Source organism: Schistocerca nitens, chromosome 2, assembly GCF_023898315.1.
Source record: "Schistocerca nitens isolate TAMUIC-IGC-003100 chromosome 2, iqSchNite1.1, whole genome shotgun sequence".
Taxonomy (NCBI): domain Eukaryota; kingdom Metazoa; phylum Arthropoda; class Insecta; order Orthoptera; family Acrididae; genus Schistocerca; species Schistocerca nitens.
In genome coordinates, this window is record NC_064615.1 from 448,512,313 (window position 1) to 448,539,842 (window position 27,530).

Consider the following 27,530-nt stretch of genomic DNA (forward strand, 5'->3'; position numbering starts at 1 on the left):
TCGCCGAGTGTGGTCGTTCAGCGACGTGTGTGGACCCTGGGCCACATCGGCATTCCAGAAAAAGAAACGTGTCGATCGGTTGGCCAAGCAGGCCACCAATTCACCACCCCTGGAGCTTGGTCTCGTGGAAAGAGACCTCCGGTCAGCCCTACATTGCAAGGTCCGCGATGTCTGGAGCTCTGAATGGTCTGTCTTGAACACGCCAAATAAGCTCCGCATGGTAAAGTCTTCCACGACCGTATGGAACTCATCCTTGAGGAGCATGCGTAGGGACTCAGTTGTTCTCTGCTGTCTCCAAATTGGACATACGCAGTTGACCCACAGCTATCTCCTTCGTCGTGAGAACCCGCCCAGGTGTCGCTGTGATGCAGGACTGACAGTGGTCCATCTTCTGATGAACTGCCCCCTTTTAGCCCACTTACGGCAATCCTTTAATTAACTAGCTGCACTTCCTTTAATTCTAGGTGACGATGCCTCTATAGCTGACTCAGTTTTACGTTTTATCCGTGCAGCAGGGTTTTATCACTCACCTTAGTGTGGGTGCTCTCTCATGATTTCTCAGGCTACACCAACTCCAGCGACTTTTAACTGTGATGTGGATACCAAAATAGTGTTTTTTATGGTAACAAGTTGTGTTGGTACCTCTATCAACGCTTTCCAGCTGGAGGTTCTTCGTTTGTAGCTGAGTGGTTGATCTTTTACCTGATCCATCAACCACTGTAGTCTGATTTACTCTAGTCAACTATTTGCTCTGCTCCTTTTAAGTGTCCTCTATTTTGTGTTATTGCGGTGTTCATTTTAGCTCTGTACCCCTTGGTGTTCCCTCCCTCTGGGTGCAGAGGTTACGCCTTTGCTGCATAGGCCTTTTACACCTGCCTGTTTGGAACAGGGGACTGATGACCTCGATGTTTAGCCCCCATCAAACCCCAAAACCAACCAACCAATCAACCAATATAGGGGACCAGGATCATGTTGTTGTCTTAACGTTATGCTTCTCACTGTGAATCTACCATTCTGCTGCTTTTACACTAGCTACACTTGGCTGACTTACGGCCACATCCTACAACGTGAAAATCCACTCCACTGTTTGCGTGGTACCAGTCTGATGGTGGCCCACATTTTACTGGACTGCCCTAATTTGGCCACCTTACAATGAAATCTCAAACTTCCTGAAATGCCGCCTCTGATACTAGCGGACGATTCCAAAGTGTCTGACCTGGTTTTACCTTTTACCAATAAGGTAGTTTCTACTTCTCTCTGGGGTGGTCACATTGGCCACGTCGGCTACTCGAGAGCTTGGATGGATGCCCCATCTCCTGATGCGACACACATGACCTGTTTGCTGTCCTTCCCACCATTTTTTCATATTCTTTTACGTCCGTCGTTGGTTAACTCTCTTTCCTGACATTTTATCAACTTGTCTGCATTGCTAGTTTTTCTTGTGGTAATAAAGGTTGAAGAAACATTGGTTGGATGGAGAGGATGCATCTCCCATTGCATAACTGTCTTGGAAGCCTCCAGCTGCTTTCTGAACGGAGCAACTCACTCACATTCACCCTCTTACCTCTCTCTCATTTCTGCTTGTTTCTGTCTCTTGTTTGTATTGATTCCTCAGTTACAATTGGGTTCACCAGGACTTATCTTCTTTGTGCTTCTCCTCTAAAGTCTCTTTCCAGTTTGATTCAAATAGAATGAAGGGATTGATGACCTCGTAGTTTGATCCCTTTAACCCCATCAATCCAGTTTTCCTTACACCAGTGTAAGAAGTCCCTGGAGTCAGTCATAAACTTCTGAAGCGAATAAGATGGAACAGGCATATAAAGCTAACTGTATGGAAGGAAAGTGTGTGACGGAAATTCATTGATACGACAGTTACTGAAAGCTTTTCTCATTGTTTATTGGAGAACAAATCACGTTGCGGTTAACATCTGTGGTTTTCTGCTTAGTTTTAGACCTGTTGGGAAAAAGATGTTAACTTTTAAGAATCCTCCTGATTTTGTTTGTATATCTCAGTGGAAACTTGCCATTCTGTTTTTCCATACAAACTTCTCGAATTAAATAGTATACTATCCTCACGACTTGCTCTATTTGTGTAATTTATTTTCCTTATTTTTTCATGTTTACTAGTAAATGCACCTTTTCAGTACTTAAGCCTCATTTCTTCATTGCCTGCTTCACTTTTATCTAAGCCTAAACACATTCACGTACGCAGGTGGTGCAAACCTTTTTTGATCAGTTTATCTGTATTGATAAACCGTTCACTGATGCCAATACTGCTATTACTCGATTCATTCTTTCACTAAATGAATAATTCTTGCACTTTTCTGAGACTGGCACATCTTGCTTGTACTGATTACTGAAGGTGTAAATTTTCCCAAGTCTTATCCCACACATTTCTATATTATCATTGCTACATCTGCATCTGATCTCTAATCCCATCTCTGTGAATATCCTGAAACAGACAATATCAGTTTATCGTAAATATATCTAGCGTATTTCCATGAATTGGTGCTCCCACCATCTGTTCTTGAAAATTCTTAGAAAAATATTTGTAAGATATTTCAGCTTATTCGCCACTCTTGAAACTACAATTTTAGTATGTTTGGGGAAATATAAATCTTAACTGTTATGGGATAACTGTAGCAATGTTACGAACTTGTGAGCTGAGTGTTTCTGCAAGCATATCGGCTACTTCTGTGGACTAGTCTAGACACTACACAGCGACCTAAAAGATCTTCTCAGAGAACAAGATTGCCGCCGCTATTTCACTGCAACAGACGTAAGACATTCGCCAACTTTCGATAGCGAGTGTTACGGGAGCAAGGCGAAACATGTGCGCCCGTCCACAATAGCGGTTGTTAGGACATACTCCACTTTTTTTTTAGGTAATCTCTTTATAGGGACATGTACTTTTCCTAAACTATTTGCAGTGGGTACACTCCAGCCCAAAAATGCGACTGCATAAGATCTGCAGTATACTCACATATTGTAACCCTACGCTACTGCGTACGATAATTATTAAAGCCTGTACTATGGAAAGTTGACGGGCTTCACCTTATAAGAAAGGATTTTGGTACATATGTTGACCGCGTGTACCTGAATGGAGGCAAAATCAGACTTTCACCCACTCAGTAACAACAATGATACGTCAAGCAAGTCTGAAGTGCAACTACACGTTAGGACGGACAAGAAACAACACAGCAGATACTACCAAATTGTTAATAATACGGTCGCCAGCCTAATTAGGCATTAACTGAGTTTCTTCCCAGTACAAGTTGAAGTACTTTCATACAAAACAACACGTAACTACAGTGCATAATATGGTAAATTTTGGAACCAGAAAATCTACTGAACTAATAATTTCACTTTCTGTACTAATGTGGACAAGCCAAAAATACACAACAATACACTATAATGTTTACTACAAACTTCGTACTGTCTATTGATCTGATTAAAATCGGGCATAGGTTACCCATAGAAACAGCACTTTCGAAACACACATACAATGCCAATTTTGAAAAAGGTAAAACACTAATAAATTTTGATTTTATATTGTCTTTAACTTTGCTGGTCAAATCAGTTCATTACACTTCAGAATTTAAATGAATAGAAAAGAAAAGGTTGGGGGGGGGGGGGGGGCTGAAACTGTTATGATTACTGTACTGAAATTTTGGTTATTTAAATCATTAAGCACTCAAGATTTCCAATATATGATTTACTACTCTTGTTTTGTCTTATTTCCGGCTCATTTAATTACCATTTTATCTGCCTCAAATAACTAAACTTCATTACTAAACCAATTTCAATATTATCTTCCAACTTTGCCAGACCTATATTTTCATTAACAACAAAGTTCTTTAAACATCATTCTAACATAGATAGGTCTGCAGGTAAGTATTATTAACATAAACTTTAAATCTTCATTTCGGGACATTCGGATTGCACAACATGTGGAAAGGACCCTGTCTAGGTTAGTGATGAGGATAATTAAATGATAGGACAGTTCTGGTAAAAGTTAAGTTGTTATTGAACAGGCAGGAACAAAAGTAACACTGGTCCACACGAATACAGTACTAAAAGATTCAACCTGTTCGTATCGATGCGGTGGTTGGCGGGGCGGCGAGATGGCGAGGCGCAAAGCACACATACAATCACAGCTTTGGCTCTTGATGTATCGGCATTTTGCTTCTTCTTAGCGTCGCAATACTTTTCCATTTAGTGCCTATGGAATATAGCCATGCTGTATAGTCGTCGGAAACGGCACGTCCGAGGCTCAATGAAATCACGTTTTCCAGGAGAGCCGCCTCGATCCAGAGCGTGTTTCTCAGACCGATGCCCAACTCCGACTACTACTGCTGAGCCCGTTATGCCGTGCCGCGCCCGTGTGCATTTTCCCGCGCTCGCCTGCCATCCACCTTTTACCGCTCCCCTACAGACAGGGTATTCACCAAAGGTTTTGCATTCCACATATCCTAATACATTGCCTAGGTATGGAACAGGCGCATAAATACAACTTTAACATCTTACAACAGTTTCAACATTTCTTACATTTCCATTTTGTTATAATATTGCTTCCAATTTGACATAAACATTAATATTCACATCGAAAATTGGTTACAGTTCCTTTAACATCATGGCATGAAAAGAAAAAGAAATGAAATCAGAACATCGATTACACTAATTTAACGAAAATCAGAAGAAAAAAATTATATGTACAGTTGTTGTTGTTACAATATGACTGTGTTAACGGCTTCATTGACTCAAAACGTTTTCCTATCGCAGGTTTCCTTTCATCTGAGAATATACAGAATTCACATGACGGTAAATCTGCTGACCAGAGTTGACATTCCAAGGACTCGCGCTGGAAATCTTTCGCTTTCCCAAACGCACATCGTGAGAAGTTGGATTATCGTGCAGAGAGATACATATTTCTTTCGGACTACAGGTCTCTTACCACGTGATATTTCATCTATTTGGTCGAGAAGACTAGCGTAGTATTATAGTTTTACCCTTCGCAGAGTAATTAATATAAAGTAATCCGTACAATATACCGACATATTAAACACACAAGTTGGACTGGGACTAGAGTTAGACTCTAGACTTCCCTGTGCATACTTCTCACCAATTGAACTCCTCAGGGGTGACTCAGTAGCCACTTCACAAATATCGTGGGTTAGACTTCTTTTACCTTCCAAGGTTAGGTCATTGCCAATGAAAAGCATCGGTCTGTATTTGAATCTGTCTGGTACACGATGTTAATAGATTAGGAAGTTTCAAAACAGTGTGCATTGCGCTACAGGGTGAGAGGTTCGTATTTTGTCACATTTTCTTGTGCTGCCGTCTTTAACGAGAACAACACTGTCAATGCAATGGGGCTTTTCTGTAAATTGCAAATGCTCACTGCCACGAAATTATTAAAGATATAGTATATTTCAGTAAATAACTAGTTCTTTTATCTATAATTCGGAACTCGCCAATTTAAATAACTAGATCTCAGTATCCACCAAAATATACGTAGATCATAATTTTCCATGCAGTCTGTTCTAGAATTTAGAAAGAACCGTGCTTTGACATTGTGTAGCTCCACGTAAGTGTTCTTGTGAATCGTATCAATCAAAGGGCCGATGAAATTAATTTTCATATCTCTGACATGAGAGTATACACATGAAATCTAGCGATTAAAGTGATCGTTTTGTGCAAGTAACCGGACCAAATCTGACGGACTACATTACAGTGACTTATTTTAACTGTTTTATGTCCTTGGTGACGTAGGGATATAACACTGCCCCAATGAGGGTGTAATATAGTTGATAAATAATGCAACTACGACAGAGTTCATACCAGAGAATTTGAATAGTTACATTAAACTATTGTTAGCTTACAATATATTCATTGCAGACTGATGGTTCATTTATACTAAAATGTTATACAAATCAAAACCATATTCCTTTGTTGTAAACAGGAAGGAAGAAGGAAAGATGATCAAAGTTCAACACCCTACCGACATCGGGGTCATTAGTCATATTATACAGAATTTCGTTGTATGTAGTACGCAAGTGGGAAAACCATGTTGTTGCAGAGTTTATATTTTAAACTTGTGGATTGAATTTTTTTTAAAGTTAACCTTGAGTGGTGACAACGTTTACGTTGATGAGCGCTGCTTCATCCTGCAGTTTGTCGTGTAGTAGTAAGACAGTTTCGAGAGACCACTCCCAGCACCGCATTACCTCCAGTGACCAATTATGTTTTTTACAAAAAAGGAAACAAAACAGCACCCATAAAGCTGATCGGTGGTTCGACGGAGCGGTAATAAAGTTGTCGGTCTTGTCTACTTTCCCCCAGCTATTAGTGATCGATCTACCGTCTGCTTCGTTGGTACATCGTGGCGGCATGATACCTCGAGAAGTGTGAACATGCAACAAATCGTTCAATAGCATCAGTACACTAAAAATAAATGAGACCGTTCTTCATTTGTGCTCGAATCCGTCAAACGATGCGTTAAATATTGTTTCTCACATTTATCTATAGCTTTCACCTCATGTCTAAATTACTGTGCGTGCGTGCACAGAAACTAGCACTTCCTAGCATAAAATATGTCAACATTTGTTCATCACATATTCACTAAGTTACGCGTAATTACACCCACGATTCCTTATTAGCGTTGAGATCATATTCTATAGTTTCTTTTGCTACTAACAACATATTCACTCATCCTAAGTATCGATATATTATGCGCGCAAACAATGGTGACACTCGGCGTGGTGTCCGATGGGAGCGGCTGTATGTGGGAAATGCGTTTACGCTCGCTCCCAGCAGCCATCGCGCCGAGTGTCAACTTTCTTTGCGGATAGAGTAGTACACTCTTGCACATAAGGTACACAATACAACAATGCGTCATGGGCAGTTAGCTTCAGAGCTTGTTGGCGCTTTTAAATCGGTTTACAGTGTTTGCCGTACCGTTCCGATGTATGCTTCACACTCAGATTTCCTTTTTCTCAATTGTAAAGTGCCACATCACATGTCTGAATGATCTATCTGCCACAGAAATGACGATTCACAAGATCGTTCACTTACAAAAGGCAAGTGTTCGCTTTCATCTCTTTGTCAGTCCCCTGCACGATTTTACTGAAGAGCCATAAATGATTTGATCATATGGAACAAGCCAGTTACTCCTCGTCGATAAATTGGGTGCTCATCGATTCGACGTTCTCCATTTCTCTCAGAAACGTAGCACAAATTTTCCTACTTCTACTGAAATTAGAACACGTTTCTCTTCTTGATAATGGGTTCTTCGAACTTTTTTGTTACCATTTCTTTTTCGCCATATTCGGTTTTTATTGTTCTAAAGCACGTGCTACGAATAGTGCCTGTTCAAAGAATAATCGTTAATTTTCTCCCGATTACATTTTTATCGAACTTACTTAGAGCTGTGTGTCTTTTTTTGGCTCAAGGTCAAAATTATTTGGTTCAAATGGCTCTGAGCACTATGGGACTTAACTTCAGAGGTCATCAGCCCCCTAAAATTAGAACTACTTAAACCTAACTAACCTAAAGACATCACACACATCCATGCCCGAGGCAGGATTCGAACCTGCGAACGTAGCGGTCGCGCGATTCCAGACTGTAGCGCCTAGAACCGCTCGGCCACACCGGCCGGCTCAAAATTATTTCTCCATAGTATTAGACAATTGTTCGAAATTTCCACGAGCTGTTCTGACTTCTCTACTTCGGCGCACTTGCCGATAACTTTCCAAGTTGGTCTGGTGTTTCAGAAAGTTCGGCTAATTTGTTTACTTTCACTCGAACAAATTTAACTTTTAGAAGAATTAATTTTTCTGTAATTTTCATTATTGTGATTAGTTTCTACACTATCGCGTCTACTTTTTGCGATATTTCATTTACTTTTTCGCACTGCTTGGCTAGAACTTCTGATTCTTACATTTCTTTTTGAAATTTCATCACTCCACTGCGGGACTGGCCAGGAACTGCTTCATCATTCATTGTGACAAAGTACCCTACAATGAAAAAATAAGCGAAACCGTAATGAAGCAGTAAGCAGCTGGTGGCGGAGTGGTAAGCTGCTGGGCAAATTGAACCGTATTCCCATAATCAATCAATCATTATCCCTTGTTGTTGTTGTGGTCTTCAGTCCTGAGACTGGTTTGATGCAGCTCTCCATGCTACTCTGTCCTGTGCAAGCTTCTTCATCTCCCAGTACCTACTGCAACCTACATCCTTCTGAATCTGCTTAGTGTATTGATCTCTTGGTCTCCCCCTACGATTTTTACCCTCCACACTGCCCTCCAATACTAAATTGGTGATCCCTTGATGCCTCAGAACATGTCCTACCAAACGATGCCTTCTTCTGGTCAAGTTGTGCCACAAACTCCTCCCCAATCCTATTCAGTACCTCCTCATTAGTTATGTGATCTACCCATCTAATCTTAAGCATTCTTTTGTAGCACCACATTTCGAAAGCTTCTATTCTCTTCTTGTCCAAACTATTTATCGTCCATGTTTCACTTCCATACATGGCTACACTCCATACAAATACTTTCAGAAATGACTTCCTGACACTTAAATCTATACTCGATGTTAACAAATTTCTCTTCTTCAGAAACGCTTTCCTCCCCATTGCCAGTCTACATTTTATATCCTCTCTACTTCGACCATCATCAGTTATTTTGCTCCCCAAATAGCAAAACTCCTTTACTACTTTAAGTGTCTCATTTCCTAATCTAATACCCTCAACATCACCCGACTTAATTCGACTACATTCCATTATCCTCGTTTTGCCTTTGTTGATGTTCATCTTATATCCTCCCTTCAAGACACCATCCATTCCGTTCAACTGCTCTTCCAAGTCCTTTGCTGTCTCTGACAGAATTACAATGTCATCGGCGAACCTCAAAGTTTTTATTTCTTCTCTATGGATTTTAATACCTACTCCGAATTTTTCTTTTGTTTCCTTTACTGCTTGCTCAATATACAGATTGAATAACATTGGGGAGAGGCTACAACCCTGTCTCACTCTTTTGCCAACCACTGCTTCCCTTTCGTGCCCCTCGACTCTTATAACTGCCATCTGGTTTCTGTACAAATTGTAAATAGCCTTTCGCTCCCTGTATTTTACCCCTGCCACCTTTAGAATTTGAAAGAGTATTCCAGTCAACATTGTCAAAAGCTTTCTCTAAGTCTACAAATGCTAGAAACGTAGGTTTGCCTTTCCTTAATCTTTCTTCTAAGATAAGTCGTAAGGTCAGTATTGCCTCACGTGTTCCAGTATTTCTACGGAATCCAAACTGATCTTCCCCGAGGTCGGCTTCTACTAGTTTTTCCATTCGTCTGTAAAGAATTCGTGTTAGTATTTTGCAGCTGTGGCTTATTAAACTGATTGTTCGGTAATTCTCACATCTGTCAACACCTGCTTTCTTTGGGATTGGAATTATTATATTCTTCTTTAAGTCTGAGGGTATTTCGCCTGTTTCATACATCTTGCTCACCAGATGGTAGTTTTGTCAGGACTGGCTCTCCCAAGGCCGTCAGTAGTTCCAATGGAATGTTGTCTACTCCGGGGGCCTTGTTTCGACTCAGGTCTTTCAGTGCTCTGTCAAACTCTTCACGCAGTATCGTATCTCCCATTTTATCTTCATCTACATCCTCTTCCATTTCCATAATATTGTCCTCAAGTACATCGCCCTTGTATAGACCCTCTATATACTCCTTCCACCTTTCTGCTTTCCCTTCTTTGCTTAGAACTGGGTTTCCATCTGAGCTCTTGATATTCATACAAGTGGTTCTCTTCTCTCCAAAGGTCTCTTTAATTTTCCTGTAGGCAGTATCTATCTTACCCCTAGTGAGATAAGCCTCTACATCCTTACATTTGTCCTCTAGCCATCCCTGCTTAGCCATTTTGCACTTCCTGTCGATCTCATTTTTGAGACGTTTGTATTCCTTTTTGCCTGCTTCATTTACTGCATTTTTATATTTTCTCCTTTCATCAATTAAATTCAATATTTCTTCTGTTACCCAAGGATTTCTACTAGCCCTCGTCTTTTTACCTACTTGATCCTCTGCTGCCTTCACTACTTCATCCCTCAAAGCTACCCATTCTTCTTCTACTGTATTTCTTTCCCCCATTCCTGTCAACTGTTCCCTTATGCTCTCCCTGAAACTCTGTACAGCCTCTGGTTCTTTCAATTTATCCAGGTCCCATCTCCTTAAATTCCCACCTTTTTGCAGTTTCTTCAGTTTTAATCTACAGGTCATAACCAATAGATTGTGGTCAGAGTCCACATCTGCCCCTGGAAATGTCTTACAATTTAAAACTTGGTTCCTAAATCTCTGTCTTACATTTATATAATCTATCTGATACCTTTTAGTATTTCCAGGGTTCTTCCATGTATACAACCCTCTACCATGATTCTTAAACCAAGTGTTAGCTATGATTAAGTTGTGCTCTGTGCAAAATTCTACCAGGTGGCTTCCTCTTTCATTTCTTAGCCCCAATCCATATTCACCTACTATGTTTCCTTCTCTCCCTTTTCCTACACTCGAATTCCAGTCACCCATGACTATTAAATTTTCGTCTCCCTTCACTATCTGAATAATTTCTTTTATTTCATCATACATTTCTTCAATTTCTTCGTCATCTGCAGAGCTAGTTGGCATATAAACTTGTACTACTGTAGTAGGTGTGGGCTTCGTATCTATAATCAAAACAATCTCTTAACAGCAAAGTATAAAAATTAAGATGGAAGAGTCGGTGACCTTTAAACAAAAAAATTAAGTACAATATTGAAAATGTTAAAAGCACAGAAGAATTTGTAAAAATACACAAACGAGTCAAGACAATATTAGCAATTTGCGACCAAGCGCTTTAGGTCAAGCGATAACGATATTAACAAGAATAACAATCATGAGCAGCTGAATTACTGACCTTGGTCCAAGCTGGTTGTTACAGTATAGTTCATTAGAATACAAGAAGGTCCACCAAAAATATATCCATAATGGTAACCCAAATATGCCATTGCTGGTGGACAGGCTACAACATTTTGTTCAAACACAATTAAATTCACGACCCATGGCCAATCAAATGTTTGTAATAAGTTAGGCCTCTCAAAATGTTAAACACTCACAGAGTACTGAAATTAGATCAATGCAAGGCCAACTGTGAACGCGAAAATGGTTTTGTTTTAAAACAGTAGTATACCAATGGCAACCTCTCGATAAAGTTGCCAAAGATTTTTACAGATAGCTTTAGAAAAAAGATTTGACATAAATGGTAGTCACTAATTAAGTTTAGTACCAATCATTCAGATTATTCCGAAAGTTACAAAATTAACTGGGCACTACTACATATTATAGAAAATAATCATTGCCAGCAAGGCACTGAAATTCAAATAGAACCTCCTTACAGCAACTAAATGAAGTCAGATGCTCGATTACAGAAAGTAAGAGTTAAAATACTTAATGGCTGACTATAGCCAGCAACACATCAGCTTAAGACCACTGGAGCAGCAAAGGGAGACAACATGCAACCAATAGCAGCATAAGAGGTGAGCACAATGAAATGCAGTAGATCACTATACAATTTACAAGATTATTGTAAACGATTGAAGCGATTTTGCAGATTTGCTGTACCTATATTTGACAAATTGAGTCTTTCACATAACCCGACACAAGAAAATCACTTGGAGTTAGGTCGGTAGAGTATAGAGGCCATGACATGACTTGCTGATTATCAAGTTTACCACAACCGATCCAATGGTTTCGCAATTTCCTGTTTAAGAATTCTCGAACATCATGGTGAAAGTGACGTGAAGCACCATCCTGTTGGTAGACAAAGTCCACACTATTCATCTCCATTTGTGTCATGAGCCAGTTTTCCCATTACGTATGTCTTGCAAATGTCTTATTGCAGAAGAAAAAGGAACTGTAAACTTTCAACCTGCACAAAACTAATTAACTTGTGGTGACTCGAGTGTTTGTACGATAGTGCGAGGATTCTCTGTCTTCAGATTTGTTTAGGTGCCATTCACAAAAAATGTTGCTTTATTACTGAAGACGAGTTTCTGATAAAACCCATCCTCATCCATCAGCTTTTGGAACTATCCAAAAAATTCAAAGCTTCTGACTTTGAAATTGGGAGTCAGAGGTGGTAGTAGTAGTAGTAGTAGTAGTAGTAGTAGTAGTAGTAGTAGTAGTAGTAGTTTATTCATCCAGCAACATTGTACATTGTATGTATTTCGTCAGATAACATAGTATAACGAAAATAAGAAGGGTGTACAGTTTCCTACATAATACAATAGTTGATTGTACCCATCACAATATTTTTGGGCAATACAACTTTGATTGCAAAAGGCTTAAGCTTCAGTCGTTTCCTTTAAGATCTTCCAAACAACCGGTTGTGGTTTGTCAATTTTCTGCTTGCTCTGTTTGTCCTCTTCTGTGGGCTATGTGCGAAACGCGGCAACATGCGGGCGGACCGTTGATTTGCCCTCGCAGAAGCATCCTGAAGCTTTAAACTGTGCACATTGTCGCGGAATGGAGGAGGCAGCTGGTGGATCTTTCTTTGCTGGGCTTTGTTCTGAAGTGCTGTTGTACTGTTTCGACTGACAGACATGAACGAATTTCTGGTACACATACGCTGTCTCAGTGCCTGTGGCCTTCTTGACTAACTGTTCACTCCTGCGTTCTAGTAGAAGTAGTATGAAGTGCGGTTGCAACAATACAAAACTTTTTCTGTATGAGTGTTGAGTACTGTGACAATGTTAGTTAATTTAGCTACAGTGAATTTATGAAATCCTTTAAATTCACCTGTTCAGCGAAGAAATAAGATACGTCTGTCCAATAGTGTATGAAGGATTAATTAGATGTGGACTTATTTCCACTTAGAGGCACACAGAGCAGTACAGCAAGGCCCACTTCCTGGCTCCCTCTTAGTTCCACTGCAATGTACAAACTGCATTAATCCTAGTACCGCTAAAACAAGAAAACACATGCACCAACGAGAGGGGCAAGCTGGCGAGCACAAGAAACAAACGCCAAGAAAGTTTCAGACCAATTACTTGACCATGCAACTCCCTTGACAATGTAAAACCAGAAGCTTGCACCTACACTAACAAACCACACCACACAGCGGTATGAAAATAGTGCCAAAGCTGCCAACAGTAAATTTAATGATTAGCCCACATTTGCGAAACTTGCTCAAAATCGCAAGAGACAGCCCAATACAGAAACAAGCGATCACATACGTGCCCCACAGTATATCAGGCAGCCACAGGAAAATCACTCGCAAACCTGAAAGACAACCTGGATGCCAGGGCCCCAGTACTTTTCAAATCCAAAATTGCTGTCCACAGCTGGAAATGGGCACTCAGCATAAAATCCGCAGCCTTGATGCGAGACGTATTCCCAAGCCAAAATTTGCTTCCTCCAAATACTTGAGTGCCTGACAGTCTGAATTCCAAGCAGCGTCTTGGCGCCCACAACACTGTCCCTAAACCGTACGGCCAATGTCACGCGTTATTTAGCCCACAGGGATATCAACACGTCCACAGCGACAGAGGACACCGTACTACAGGGCATACACACTAACACAAGACGTGGGAATACCGCGCACGTCTAACTACTGCTGCTCGGCGTCGCCTCTCTGCCCCCTGGCGAAAGCCGTCCTTCGGTTACGCAGTAGCTGCTCGGATACATTAGCCGTAAACGGCTGCTATCGACACCTGCGAGCGGCCCCGATGTGGAATGCGCATGGCTCGAGTAACACAGCAGACAACGAAGACTACCTCGCAGTGTTCTCATCCGACTCGAGTAGGATATGGTGGCCGATGCCGCAGTGACCGGTTTTCGTCCAAAGCGCTGGTAGAGTTCATCTGTTTGTTCGGAAGGGGAGGCCGATAAGTGTTTTCCACCCTTCGGCCGGTCAGCGATGACGGAATCGAGGCGCGCACCCTGCAGTATTTCTCAAACGATTTTATGGAAACTATTCGGTAAAAAAAAAAAAAACATATTTTTGCTTTACTTATAGCTATAGCAGGTTCATGATGTGCCCATCATTTCGTTAATGCTCATAGTTATTGTGATATTTACGTGAAAGTAAGACACTGCGCGAAATTCGAAAAATTGTGCAATGAAAAACAGAGGTCACTATGATTTTGGTTTGGTGCATATTACGTAATATGTTGTGAAATATTGAATTTTTCCTTAGAGTTGGATAGAGGAACGTGTCTGTCTCGAGAAAACTGATCTGACGTAGCACCCTCGTTTGCGATCGCGCTGTGCCAGCGATAAAGCCAGATTGAAATATATGCAACATTCCTCACATTTCATAAACAGTTTCAGATATCGAAAGGGGATTTTGGCAAATGATAGCTCGCAAAGATGATAGTATTTTATCATATCGTTTTATGTAAAATTTAATTATCTATGCTGTTATTCCAATAACTACAGACTTTTTCGGTGAACGAATTTAATTTTTAAGGACCATCCATAGCTGGGGAAACGAGAAATGCTAGGGGTTATGGAACAACATATGTGAAGACATTACACGTTTTTTTTTGTGCCGAGTATGTGCTTTTTTTGTAAACTGCTGCCTTTATTTTCCTCAGTTCCTCACTTAATAAACTAAACTACTGTTTCAGAATTCTCTCGCGATTGTGTCTGCACATGTTAGTGAGGTGAGACAGTGTAAACTCCGCTGTGTTTTTGCAAAAGAAGCATATTTTGACATAGAAACTACAGAAATGTGTAGGTTTTACTCGAAATTCGACACTCATGATGCTTCTCTAAAAGTTACAAATCGTTAACAAGCCAGGCAAAAATAAATCGCTGCCTTTTCGGCCTAATTTTTTTAGATGTTAACTAAAGCAGAGGTGACAATAGATTTTTTAATGGTCAGCATGCAAGTGTGCGCAGGAAAGGGCCGCACTCAAGATTTACAAAAAAATGTGAGCATATACTTCAGTTTAGAAGGGCCCTTCCCCTCCAGCGTTCGGCATTTCTCCTACAGCGTTCTGAGCGACCCTCCATCACTGCCACTCTTCTCATGCTTCCCAAGCCGACCGCGCATCTAGCGGCCACGGTATTTTGCGCGCACTGCAACGTTGGCTGCAACCAAAAACAAATGACCACCGGGAGAATTCTTGAACTAGTTCACATCTAAGGAGCCGATTGCCCAGTAGTTAATACACCGTATTAGAAGTGTTCTTTTTCGTTCAGGTTTGTTTCTATCAGGAAGAGCCTGCTTCACAACGGTATTAATGGATAGAAGATAGAAAGAAGGGCAGCATCGGTCGTAAATTTTTAATCTGTTTACTGCAGATAGATTTCAGCTGCACTGCGTAGCTATCTTCAGTACTGTTTGTTATCTGTAATGTGAATGTGGCATTATTTACGCTGAGTCATCATGACGTGCATATAATTGCACTAAAGGAAGCTACACAATAGCTGAAATTGATCTCCTATAAACAGATTAAAAATTTACGACCGATGCTGCGTTTCCTCCTACCTTGGTTCTTGTTCGTTGTGTCAAACAAAAGAACACGGAAGAATCGCATCTCTGGAATGAGATTGCGTGCTTGAAATTCAGCGATTAAAGGTATCGTTGTATGTAAACAACTCGTCCAATCTCACTTACCACTTTTTAGTCAGGTATTTTACTGAAAATTAAGGAAAAAAATCATATAAATCTTTACCACCTATAGTTTAACTTCCGCTGTGGTAACCCGTCCAAAACAGATTCGTGAGTGCAAAGTGTTTCAGTTTACCCACGTGAAAGGAACACTTCAAAAATTCATATAAACTGACCTAGTCTCAATTTCAAGTTGACACTTAATGTGCATAATTGCTCTAGATACACCAATAAACCAAAAACAGAAAAATTATCATTGGTCCTCGTATAACAGCATTTACGACAGACTGAGAGACTCTTCTTGGTCTGTTATATGAGCTGAATGTTTCCCAAATATGCATCAAACTCTGGGTCACGTCTCGCCTGAACTCTTTTCAGGTAATAACGAAACTTGTGAAACAGAACGAGCGGAAGAGGACTTGAACAACACTCCTTAAGCCGGCTGGGGTGGCCGAGCGGTTCTAGGTGCAACAGTCTGGAACCGCGCGACCGCTACGGTCGCAGGTTCGAATCCTGCCTCGGGCATGGATGTTTGTGATGTCCTTAGGTTACTTAGGTTTAAGTGGTTCTAAGTTCTAGGGGACTGATGACCTCAGAAGTCCCATAGTGCTCAGAGCCATTTGAACCATTTTTTGAACACTCCTTAAATAAAACTACAGAGATAAGTAAACGGTGATATACTGAGGCGCTAAAACATTACGACCACCTACTTAATACTGTTGATCCACCCTTACAACGCACGAAAGCAGCGATTGTGTTTGACGTAGTTTAGAAAAGCCTTCATTAGGTTTCCGGAAGTATGTGGCACCATACGCCTATACAAAGTTCGCGCAGTTCTCGTAAATTACGGGCCGATGGTTTATGGGCACAGAGCCATCGGGTTCATATTAGGCATATAAACGTAAGTTCACTGTAATGCTCATCAAAACTCTGCAGCACGATTCTGGCCTTGTGACATGGACAGTTATCGTGGAGGTAGATGCCATCCCCCTTGGGGAAGACATTAAGCACGAAGATATGCAGCTGGTCCACAATGCCACACAGTCCCGCAGTCCACAGCTAGCATCGCGCCGTCGACTCTAGTCACAGGTCTCATGGAAGCCAGGCCTCCACTGGTGGCACGGAGCATATTTTGTGAACACGTACGCCTGGATGACAGCATATACGATATAACCATCGACCTGGTGTAGCAAGAAATGTGATTCATCCGACCAAGCGACATGTTTCCATTGATCCATGGTCCAAACTTGATCCTGTGCCGACAGCAATCGTAATTGACGATGTTGGTGGGTCAATATGGCAAAAGTAGGGGTCATCTGTTGTAGAACTCCATGTTCAGAATGTGCGCTAAGCGGTGTTCTACGAAATTTTTCGCCTGCACCAGCATTATCTGTCGTTAAATCTGCCACAGATAGCCGTCATCCTGCTCCACAGAGCAGGCGGGCCTCGTATCACCACTTTCTGCAATCAGGTTCGCAATTTACGATACGCTCGTTCCCAGCCATCATTTGATGGCAACCAGCGTATATCAGTGGATTTCCCGATTAGCCACCCCTGTCGACACTAGAATGATTCCACATTCGTCTCTGCCCCGCTTAATGTACGTCCCCCACCACTTCATATGACCTCAGCGCCACCAAGCGGTATCCAGTCTCACTGTGGACAGTGGTCACAATGTTTTCACTCACCAGCCTATATCGTCCTCCCGCCGGCTCACGAGGAAGTTGGTGTGTGAGCGTATAAGAGTATTGTGAAACAGGTGAGGTGTGTGTGAGGCCGACCAGCAGCCGCCCCACCCAGGGAACCTCGCAGACTGGTCCCCAGGGCCGGCCGAGAGAGAGGGGACCGGCCAGGGCACCACGCCGCTGCTCCAGCTGTTGGGCTTCCGCCAGTCGCGCGGTCGCCTTCCGCCATGGCACTCCCTGCCTACGTCCTGCTGGCGTTCGCTGCCCTCATGGGAACGGTAAGTTCTCCGGGCAACACTGTCGCTTACCGTCAGTACTAGGCTCAACACAGTTTTTTAGGGCCCCGTCTTTGTTTTCCGTTACCTAGCAGAGGATTGCGATATTTCAACTCTCTCTTCCCCTTACTCTAAATTTACCTCCCCTCACTCCCCCCCCCCCCCCCCACTACTCCTACATTCGTTATGTTTTTTCTTCCTGTGGTTTTGTCGTGTCTTCCCTATTCGAAGTTTGGCTTTTTCTCGAAAAGCCTGATGTTCTTTTTCATAATAGAGCCCCCTATCTTGTAGGTTCCCTTCTAATCAGACGGACATCTCCCACCGGGGACACAGTGAACATATATTCAGGTAGATCAGCTGATGTGTTGCCACCAGGACAATAATTATCTGATGTTTCTCACGTGACAAGCAAACCGGTAATGGAGAATAAAATTATACGCATACTAATTCCATCATTTTGAATAAAATGTTTTTGTGTTAGGCTGCGTCATTTAAAACACTAAAACAACTAGACAACCGACGTTTCGACCCGCTTCACAGCTGTGTTCTTCAGGGCTGACTAAACTGGTAGATCCATGGGATGCTCATCCCAATACTATCTTCTTTGTCAGGTGACATACGACGTCACATTCGGCATATGATTGGACAGTTCGACGTCAGGATACTTTGGAGAGGAAGCTGCACGATTGTGCACAGCGTGTGCTACTCTTAACAGATGACGGGCAGCAACAGCGAATCCGCAGCTTGCACCTAGAGGCAGCGTTTTCCTGGAGCACGGCGATGACGTTTACTATTCCTCTTGTGGCTTGTTTTATGATAGCTTCTTTTCCTGCAGCGGCCAAAGCTGCGCTCACGCAGCAATGAACATATTTCTAGCCTCTCGAGCTTTTCGCACTGCCCGAACGGAAGTCCTGCCTATTTCGTTGCTTGGTCACATGTAACGCTAGTTGTCAACCCCAATTTTTTATGCCATATTGAACTCCATCGTCCCAAAACTAAAATGCCGTGTTCGGTGGTTTTGTTATCACAATTTGCGAACTAAAATTCTGTGCTTAGATACACTGATGCATCAAATCTATCAAAGGCACGTAGTTTTTTGTGTAACATGATACAGATAAACAACGGAAATGCGACGTCGATGTCTAAATGCGTTAAATATATTTCTGTTTACAGGTACGACTCAGGCTACTTTTTTTAATCTCGCACATCACGAATACTAAACTTGCACATATGCAATTGTCATAAAATACCTCCAGCAACCACCTAGAATACGTACGTTGTTCTATCAGAACGGAGCAGTGTTGCCTGTATTGCTGTTTCCATTTAGTTCACCAGATCTCTTTCCGAGAAGTTATGCACAACCTGAGGTATGCAGTGTATGTAATATGACAGATGGCGTGATAGGTGACAGTTACAGAGTGCAATGAAAATTTATACATGCATCACACCAATAAGAACACTCACAATTATGTGCAGTGATATTAAGCAACAATATGTAGCTCTCTCTCTCTCTCTCTCTCTCATTACTGCTTATTTCTTTCATCCTTACGTGTGTTCTACATCTACATATATACTCCCCTAGCCACCAAGCGGTGTGTGGCGGAGGGCACAATTCGTGCCAGTCATATTTCCCTCCCTCTGTTCCACTCGCGGATCGCACGAGGGAAAAAAAGAATGTCTGAACGCCTCAGTGCGAGGTCTAATTTCCCTCATCTTTGAATGGTGATCATTGCGCAATTTGAAAGTTGGTGGTAATTTATGCTCTACATCCTCGGCGAAGATTGGATTTCGGAATTTAGTGAGCAGCCCCTTCCGTTTAGCGCGTCGTCTATCTGCAAGTGTATCCCACTTCAAACTTTCTGTGAGATCTGTAATGCTCTCGCAATGGCTAAATGTACCAGTCACGAATCTTGCCGCTCTTCTTTTGACCTTCTCAATCTCCTGAATCAGACCCAACTGGTAAGGGTCCCATAGAGACGAACAATACTCAAAGACTGGACGAACTAACCTATTGTACACAATTTCCTTTCCAATAAACCGCAATCTAGAGTTCGCCTTTCCCATTACTTGTGTAATCTGATCATTCAATTTGAGATCATTTCGAACAGTCACAACCAGATACTTGATGCTACCGCTTCCAAAGACTGGGCATTTATTTTGCACTCTTATATTAACGGGGATTTTCGCTTTTTTATACGCTGTAGGTTGCACTTATATTGAGAGATAACTGCCAATCATTACACCATTCATTGATTTTCTGCAAATCCTCATTGATTTGTTCACAACTTTCGTGTGATACTACTTTCCTGTAGACTACAGCATCATCGGCAAACAGTCTAATGCCGCTGTCAATACCATCAACCAGATCGTTTATGCAAATCGTAAAAAGCAGTGGACCTATTACGCTGCCCTGGGGCACACCTGAGGTTACGCTTGTTTCTGTTGAAGTCACCCCGTTCAGGACGACATACTGCTCCCTGTCTGTTAGAAAACTTTCTATCCAACGGCATATGTCATCGGATAGAGCGCAAGCGCGCACTTTTTGGAGCAAGCGACAATGCGGAACTGAGTCGAACGCCTTTCGAAAGTCTAGAAATATGGCATCAACCTGGGAGCCGGTATCTAGAGCCTGTTGTATATCATGAACAAAGAGAGCCAGCTGTGTCTCGCATGACTGCTGTTTCCTAAAACGGTGCTGGTTTCTGCAGATGAGCTTCTCAGTCTTGAAAGGTCATTATGTCTGAACACAAAATATGTTCCATGATTCAACAACAAATCAATGTCAGTGAAATTGGCCGGTAATTATGTGCCTCCAATTTTCTACCCTTTTTATAGATTGCTATGACCTGGGCGTTCTTCCGGTCCCGTGGAACTTTCCGCTGTTCCAATGATCTGATAGACGATGATGGAAAAGAATGTCATATGTATCTGATCTAATGTGTAAGAAGAAATATCTGATCTAATGTGTAAGAAGAAATACAACATAAAAATATAATTCTCGTCGAACAAAGAAAAGACTTCGAATTGTATTTATGTTGGCAGGTTTTATGTTTAAATTCCTTGATGAAAAGGGCTATTTTTATAAGGGCAAGGTTTTTGTGCTATGAACATAGTGATTTATTCTTTGTCTTGTACTTTGAGCATGGACATTTAATTTTTTGCTGTTACTTCAGACAGACTGTCTCAGCATGGATACACTCCTAATAAGTGAAATCTTCTCTATGAATAAAATGCAGTGTCCTGACTGGCTGACGGACTGTCTGACTGGTTCATCATCGCCCAGTCCAAGTCGGTAAGGATAGAAAGTTGAAATCTGGAGAAGGTATGGATCTTATACATGTAGGCGTCGTCTAAGAATAGATTTTTCCAAATTCCGACACTACGGATGTGAAATAGGGGATTAAGGCTTTTTTTAAATGTCTCTATTAAACCAATTTTGAAGCTAGATTTACGAGAAGTGGTATTTGGTTTCTCGGCTACAAATAAAGAAATATGTTTCAGCATTTTTTGGATATTTAACCTAGGGAGGTGAGATTATGGGTGAAAGCTTTTTTGAAAACATACTGTTATTTAAGAACTGCTGAAGCATTTTTGATGCTACGTCTTTGAACGTTGATATTTATCTCGGTTACAAACAAAAAAATACCTGTTTCAGTGTTTTTGGAAAGTGAACCCTTAAGGGGGTGAAATAGAAGAGATTTTTTATGAAAATATTTTATTGTGAAAGCATTTTAGAAGATAAATCTCTGAAAATTTAAATTGGTCATCTCAGATAGAAATAAAAAATCCATGTTTCACTGTATTTTGGAAGTTCAGCTACTCTGGGGGAAACGGGGATGAACGTTTTTGTGGAAATATTTCATTGAACAAGCATTTTTGACGCTAAATCTATGAAAATTTGTATCTGTTAGAAATAAAACATACCCATTTCACTGTTTTTGCAAACTCAACCCCTAATGCAGTGAAATAGGAAGTGAAACGTTTTATGACAGTATTTCGCTGCGAAAGCATTTTTAACGCCAAATCTTTGAAAGCTGGTTAGAGATGAAAAAATGTTTCACTAATTTTGGAAATTCAAAACCTAAGGGGTGAAATAGGGTCTCACTGACTCATCATCGACCAGCCAGAACCGCTAAGAACAGAAACTTGAAGTTTGGAGGGGCGAGTACCTTATACTATAGGCTCGTTTAAGAAGGAATTGTCCTAAATTCCGTTCCTAAGGAGGTGAAATAGTAGATGAAATGCTTTTTGAAAGTTCGCTATTAAGTAAATTTTGAAGCAAGATCTACCCAAAACTGGTGTTCGGTTTCTCAGTCAGAAAATAAAATACGTGTTTCAGCATTTTTGGAAATTCAGCCCCAACGGACGTAAAATAGGTGAAAGTTTTTTCAAAAATAATTTCTAAAGAACTACTGAAGTATTTTACGGCTACGCCTATGACAATTGGTATTTGACTTCTCGGTTAGAAATAAAAAACACGTGTTTCAGTGTTCCTGGAAATTCAGCCTCTAAAGGAGTGCACTATGGGATGAAAATTTTTAATAAAATATTCCGTTACATTAAAAAAAGTATAAAGCTAAATTTATGATAACTGGTATCTTACTTCTCGGTTAGATACAAAGTAATATTTGTTAGGGACCGAAAGTTGCTATTGAAATATCTGCACAAGAACGCCAAAGGCATGATTAACATAAACTTTGGACTCCAGCAAGCAGAATCGCTTTCTGATCAGAAGCACATTCGAAAAAACCTTGCTTATATGGCCTTTGCGTGAAAAGCTTGGAAGGAGCTGCAAAGTGTGGACACTATAAAAATTCGATTAAATAAGAACAAAAAGTCTCTGCAGGCCATACAGCCTACGCGAGCAAAGCAGAGGGCGCTAAACTAGTAGGTGAATAATGGAAAACAGATCTGCTACGTGTATCTGTTGGCTTTGTACTGTTGATTGCTCTCTTCTGAGTGCCAACGATGTCTGAACCAGATGGAGAGAGCAACTACGCATGACCATGCTGTTAAATCAGACATATTACAAATGAAACTCCCTGGCAGATTAAAACAGTGTGCCGGACCGAGACTCGAACTCGGGACCTTTGCCTTTCGCGGGAGAGTGCTCTATCACTGAGCTACCCAAGCACGACTCACGCCCCGTCCTCACAGCTTTACTTCTGCCAGTACCTCGTCTCCTAGAAACAGACATATTACAGCGTCAACAGCCTCACTCTTAATTTTTGTTCTTAGATATTATAGTTCAGGAAAGTGGTTCTAGATATTTGCAAACTGAAATTAATCTGCTACCTGATTAGATTTTCGCCATTGCTGTTCGTCAGGCAGTTATGGAGAGCAGCAACAGCCTCGAAATAACTGTTAGAATTTGTCTTAAGTTTCTTCTTTGTTTCATTACTGCGTATTAACGAACCCAATATAAGTGATGGTATCAAAAACTGTTCACAAAATATATTCCACATTTCAACCAAGAAAAATGTATTATAATGATAAAACACGGTACGCTGTCATTGTATAATTTACCATTCAATGGCATTCTGTATATTTAAGATGTAACAACATAAATGAACAAATAATGTGGAGCAGAGAATACTCAAAGAGCATGCGAGTTTCGCTAACCAAACAAAACAGAATAATTCGGCTAAAGTGCATACTCGTATGCTCACATTCACTATGAAGTGCCTGGTACTAAGCTTGACAGTGTGGTTTCCACGTGCCAGTTTTCTAGGAGTATTCTCTCATATTTGGTTCTTTATTAGAGAATCAAATGTGATTTGTCTTTCCACATTGACAGAAGTCGTCTTCGACGCTACCAAACAGAGCCAGTGTTTTAACTGGTAGGCGGAAGACTGTCTTCACTTAGCGTTTGCAGAGAATTCGTCCTATCTTTCCGGATAATGAAAATGTGTACTTGAAATTAGGCTAAAAGCGTGGAATGAAACACTTGTTTCAAATAAACTGACTGCATCAGCGGAAAAGAAAAGTACATTTTAGTTGATTGATAAAAGCCAAATTTATTTATGAAAACGACAAAAATAAGTTCAAAGGCCTACAAGACCGTTAATGCTTGACGTGTTAATAACGTAGCCGGCCAGAGTGGCCGAGCGGTTATAGACGCTACAGTCTGGAGCTGCGCGACCGCTCCGGTCGCAGGTTCGAATCCTGCCTCGGGCATGGATGTGTGTGATGTCCTTAGGTTAGTTAGGTTTAAGTTGTTCTTAGTTCTAGGGGACTGATGACCTCAGAAGTTAAGTCCCATAGTGCTCAGAGCCATTTTTTTGTTAATAACGTAGAACTAAAATCGGAAAACTGAAATTAACAACATGTTGACGAAATATTTCACGGATGAACGGCCAGATGTCAGTGTCCAACGGGCACAGTATGTCGGCAAGCGACCACGTTGTCTTCGTCAGGACCACTCACAAATTTGACCGCTTGGACGCTGACGTCTAAATGAAGGGCCTTAGCCTTGGCCCGAGTCATAGGAGTTTAAGCTGTAGGAAGCTGTTCCTCCTCTATTCCTGACTGGTCGAATTGTTGGTACCTCTGGGTCTGGATGGGCATCTGGGTTATATGGAGAAAAAGAAACTATCTGCCAGATGTCTCTGACGGTTTCTTCTTATTCTTCTTGTTTCCTGGCTGTCCGAATCCTATTATGGTTAGACGGGAGTAGTCCACTGGCGGCCACAGGACGGCAGTCTCCGCCATGTACCTCCAATCCGCGTCGGTGAAGATCGGGTAGCCGTTGATTAGCTCCAGATCCGTACTGTTGCTAATCTCAATCAGCGACGAGTACAAATTAAGTGTATTGGGACTTATTCAGTGGGAGAGGCAGCTAGGCGTACACTCCTGTACGGAAGCATTGCGGCAGTATTTGTCGATGATACGGGCCAGCGCCGACGAAGCGGCGCCAGGCGGCAAACAACGTTACGTGACTAGCTGGACGCTGTAGCCGAATGCATACCAGGGATCAAAGTAGCTTTCTCACATCACATGATGATGGGAATATACAAAGTACGTGGTCGGCCTCCAGGGAGGAGGTATAGAACATTCTAGAAGCTTTCCGTGACGCACGAAGGTAGTTTAATAGGGGGTTAGGAGGACCCTATAGGCAGTCGAGATCTGCTGAGTATAACGACGCAAGCTCCGTGTCGTTCTACGGCAGAAGTGGGAACTTAGTACGATTCGCTAGCCTCGGCTCCGCAACAACCAGAGAGATAGATCCCAGAGTAAGAGATTCAACTGACAGAAAGTAGTGCAAGATAGTGCCAGTAGGGATACTCAGTTATCAAACTATGAGCTGTTATGAATTCTACCCTGCAGCAGTAATCACTCCTCAAGGAGTTCCGTATCCTGCACCTTAGCATTAACTTGCTCCTCCTAGCTGTCAGAGTTGCAGAAGCTCCCCGCGCCTAATTCTACTCTTCGAGAAGATCGATTGAGGTAAGTCCCCTGAATCCAATTCGTGTCAATCTCACTCCCTTTCGGGACACGACAGTATGCCGGACGAGTTTCCGCCTTTTAATCTTCTGGTTTAGGGGTTCACACTCCCAGTGGAATGAATAGGGTTTATGTTGGAGAGGGGGGGATATCGGTTACTGTGAAGGGGTATGGATTTCCATGGTGGGGATAGCTGTCATCTCGTAGGGAGTCTGCGATCCTGGTGAGTACGTCCCTCACGCAATTCCTGTTGGGGAGGGGCAGGCACTCGAAAGCCGGCTCGTCTTCTCCTCCGTCGGTCTCCATGGGCGTCTCTTCCGCGGTCTGCGTATCTGCAGAGGCAGAAGGGACCACCGTTTCCAAGGGGTTCGTCTTCTTGCAGTCGGCGGGTGTCCCCGGCTCCATGACCACCTCCCCAGCAGCCTGCGATTCCGCGTCGGCCAGGGAGACGGTCGTTTGCGTTTCCGCGTCTACCCCCTTACGGGGGGGGGGGGGGGGGGTCGGCACCTCTTTAGGTATCATGCGAGGTGCAGGGCTACCTTGAGTTGTCACCTCGCGACGCATCTCATCCAGTTCTGCCCTCAGGACCGCCCTCTCCTCCGCCATGGCGGATTTGAGCGCGGCAACGGCGTCGTCGGTGGCTTTCGGCAACGTTTCGCGGAGCCCACTGTCGTCGTCTTCGCGGCGGCGCGGCCCGCTTCCCCTGCTTAAAAATGGAGGGCAGGGCGTCCGCCTTCTCTTCTTGGGCCACCTCTTCATGTGGAAGCCAGCGCAGCGCTTTTATCTCCAAACCCCCCCCCCCCCACCACCACCACCACCACCGTCCATCTCCTCACGTGCTGGCGGCACCTCTGTTATTCCTCTACCTGCCCCCCATGTCAGTTCATGGTAGCGTATCTTACTCTTCTTAATTAGACTAATTCTAGGTTCCCAGGACTTATTAAGGATTCATTACTGATTTATCAGCGGTTCCCTTACCCGAATCTCTATAGATTGTGTAATGGCACTAGACGTCTGTGTCAGAACCTTACTATGGTCGTAATCCATTCCGTGTAATTATATAGATACGGAATTTTTCACAACTGTCGACTTGTTTGGATGTTCATCTCTGATGAAACGCTGGCAACGATCTTAGACATCATGCACTGTCTGACGTATTTGTCTTTCCACATTGACAGAAGTCGTCTTCGACGCTACCAAACAGAGCCAGTGTTTTAACTGGTAGGCGGAAGACTGTCTTCACTTAGCGTTTGCAGAGAATTCGTCCTATCTTTCCGGATAACGTGCCGAAAACGGGATACACACAATAACATAATATTTTTGTCTTCCGGGATTATGTGAATGTATTTTAATTCACATGCTAGCTCTCTCAACGAAATGTTGTTTTCATTTGGCGAGAGAGGTGCGCGCGAGGTGAGAAAAGGAAACAGAAATCTCGAAACGTAAACACGTGTCTCTGCGAGATTCTCCTAGATCCAGTCGATTCTCTGTGGCCAAATGCTGTTCGAGCGATGGGTAATGGACGCTCAGGCCTTTCAGAGGAATTTCTTCTGACGATTCTAAAGTGCAAAGACAGTAGAGCTAAATGTACTATAATGAGGCAACTCTCCCACGAAATGGAAACAAATCAGACGTCTGTGACTAGCAGTTGTCAAGTGATTTAAAACATATTCACGCCGCGTTAAACTGAAGTAATATTATATTATAGACGCTTATTTAATTCTCTGATTTGTTTTAGACTTTATTAGCAAAGCAACTATTAGTCGTGTTGCAAAAGTTTGAAGTTTTTCCTTTCTTTTTCCAAAAATAGATTGTGCTTCCACAAACCTTATTTTTTTCCCATGCCTGGGTTCACTGATAAACTAAAACGACCTACTCTTTTCCTCTGAGGCGGTCTATATATCTGAAATATTTTATTTCATTCCACACCATTGCCTAGCTTCAACTGTTTATTCAGTTGTGGCACTGAGAAGTAAAAGAGCCTAAAACACAGATACATAGTTATGAGGAAAACAGATGTTTATGAAAATCTAATTTGTAGCAAACCACCAGTTTAATAGGTTTAACTTATTATTTCACAAAGTCTCAACATTCTATATTTCCTATGAAAAATCATGTGCCCACTTTGTTATGAAATTTTAGTTAATATTTAGGATTATTATTATTAATGTTCATCCATGAAATTTTGAGATATAGGCTAGTGGTAATAGGGTATTTTGGACTGTTGTGTAATTTGTAATTAATGAGAAACTACAATCAGAACATAAAGAACAGACACTACTAAATGCATCACACACACAATTATGAACTATCCCAACACTTCATGGCCCTCGTTATCATGATTTTCATTAAGCACATTTTCTGGCTTGAGGTTCAGATAAAACTGTCCACTTCAGGCATGAAGTCTAGTAGTTTTGTAAAGCCTGTGTTTCCATTTTGAACTAGTAGTTTGGTTAAATTTGTATTTCAGGGTCGGCATTTACCTTC

At 41.9% G+C, this 27,530-nt stretch overlaps 2 protein-coding genes across 2 annotated transcripts in view; both read left to right on the forward strand.

Moving 5' to 3' along the window:
* LOC126236312 (juvenile hormone esterase-like) overlaps positions 1-27,530 on the forward strand; it is a 557,639-nt gene that overhangs the window by 259,905 nt on the left and 270,204 nt on the right. The gene's annotated exons all lie outside the window — the stretch shown is intronic.
* LOC126236314 (esterase FE4-like) overlaps positions 17,400-27,530 on the forward strand; it is a 136,697-nt gene continuing 126,566 nt past the window's right edge. Inside the window, exon 1 of the mRNA XM_049945525.1 lies at positions 17,400-17,603. Within this exon, the coding sequence (XP_049801482.1) occupies positions 17,553-17,603 (51 nt within the window). The 5' untranslated portion in view covers positions 17,400-17,552. The remainder of the gene's footprint in view (positions 17,604-27,530) is intronic.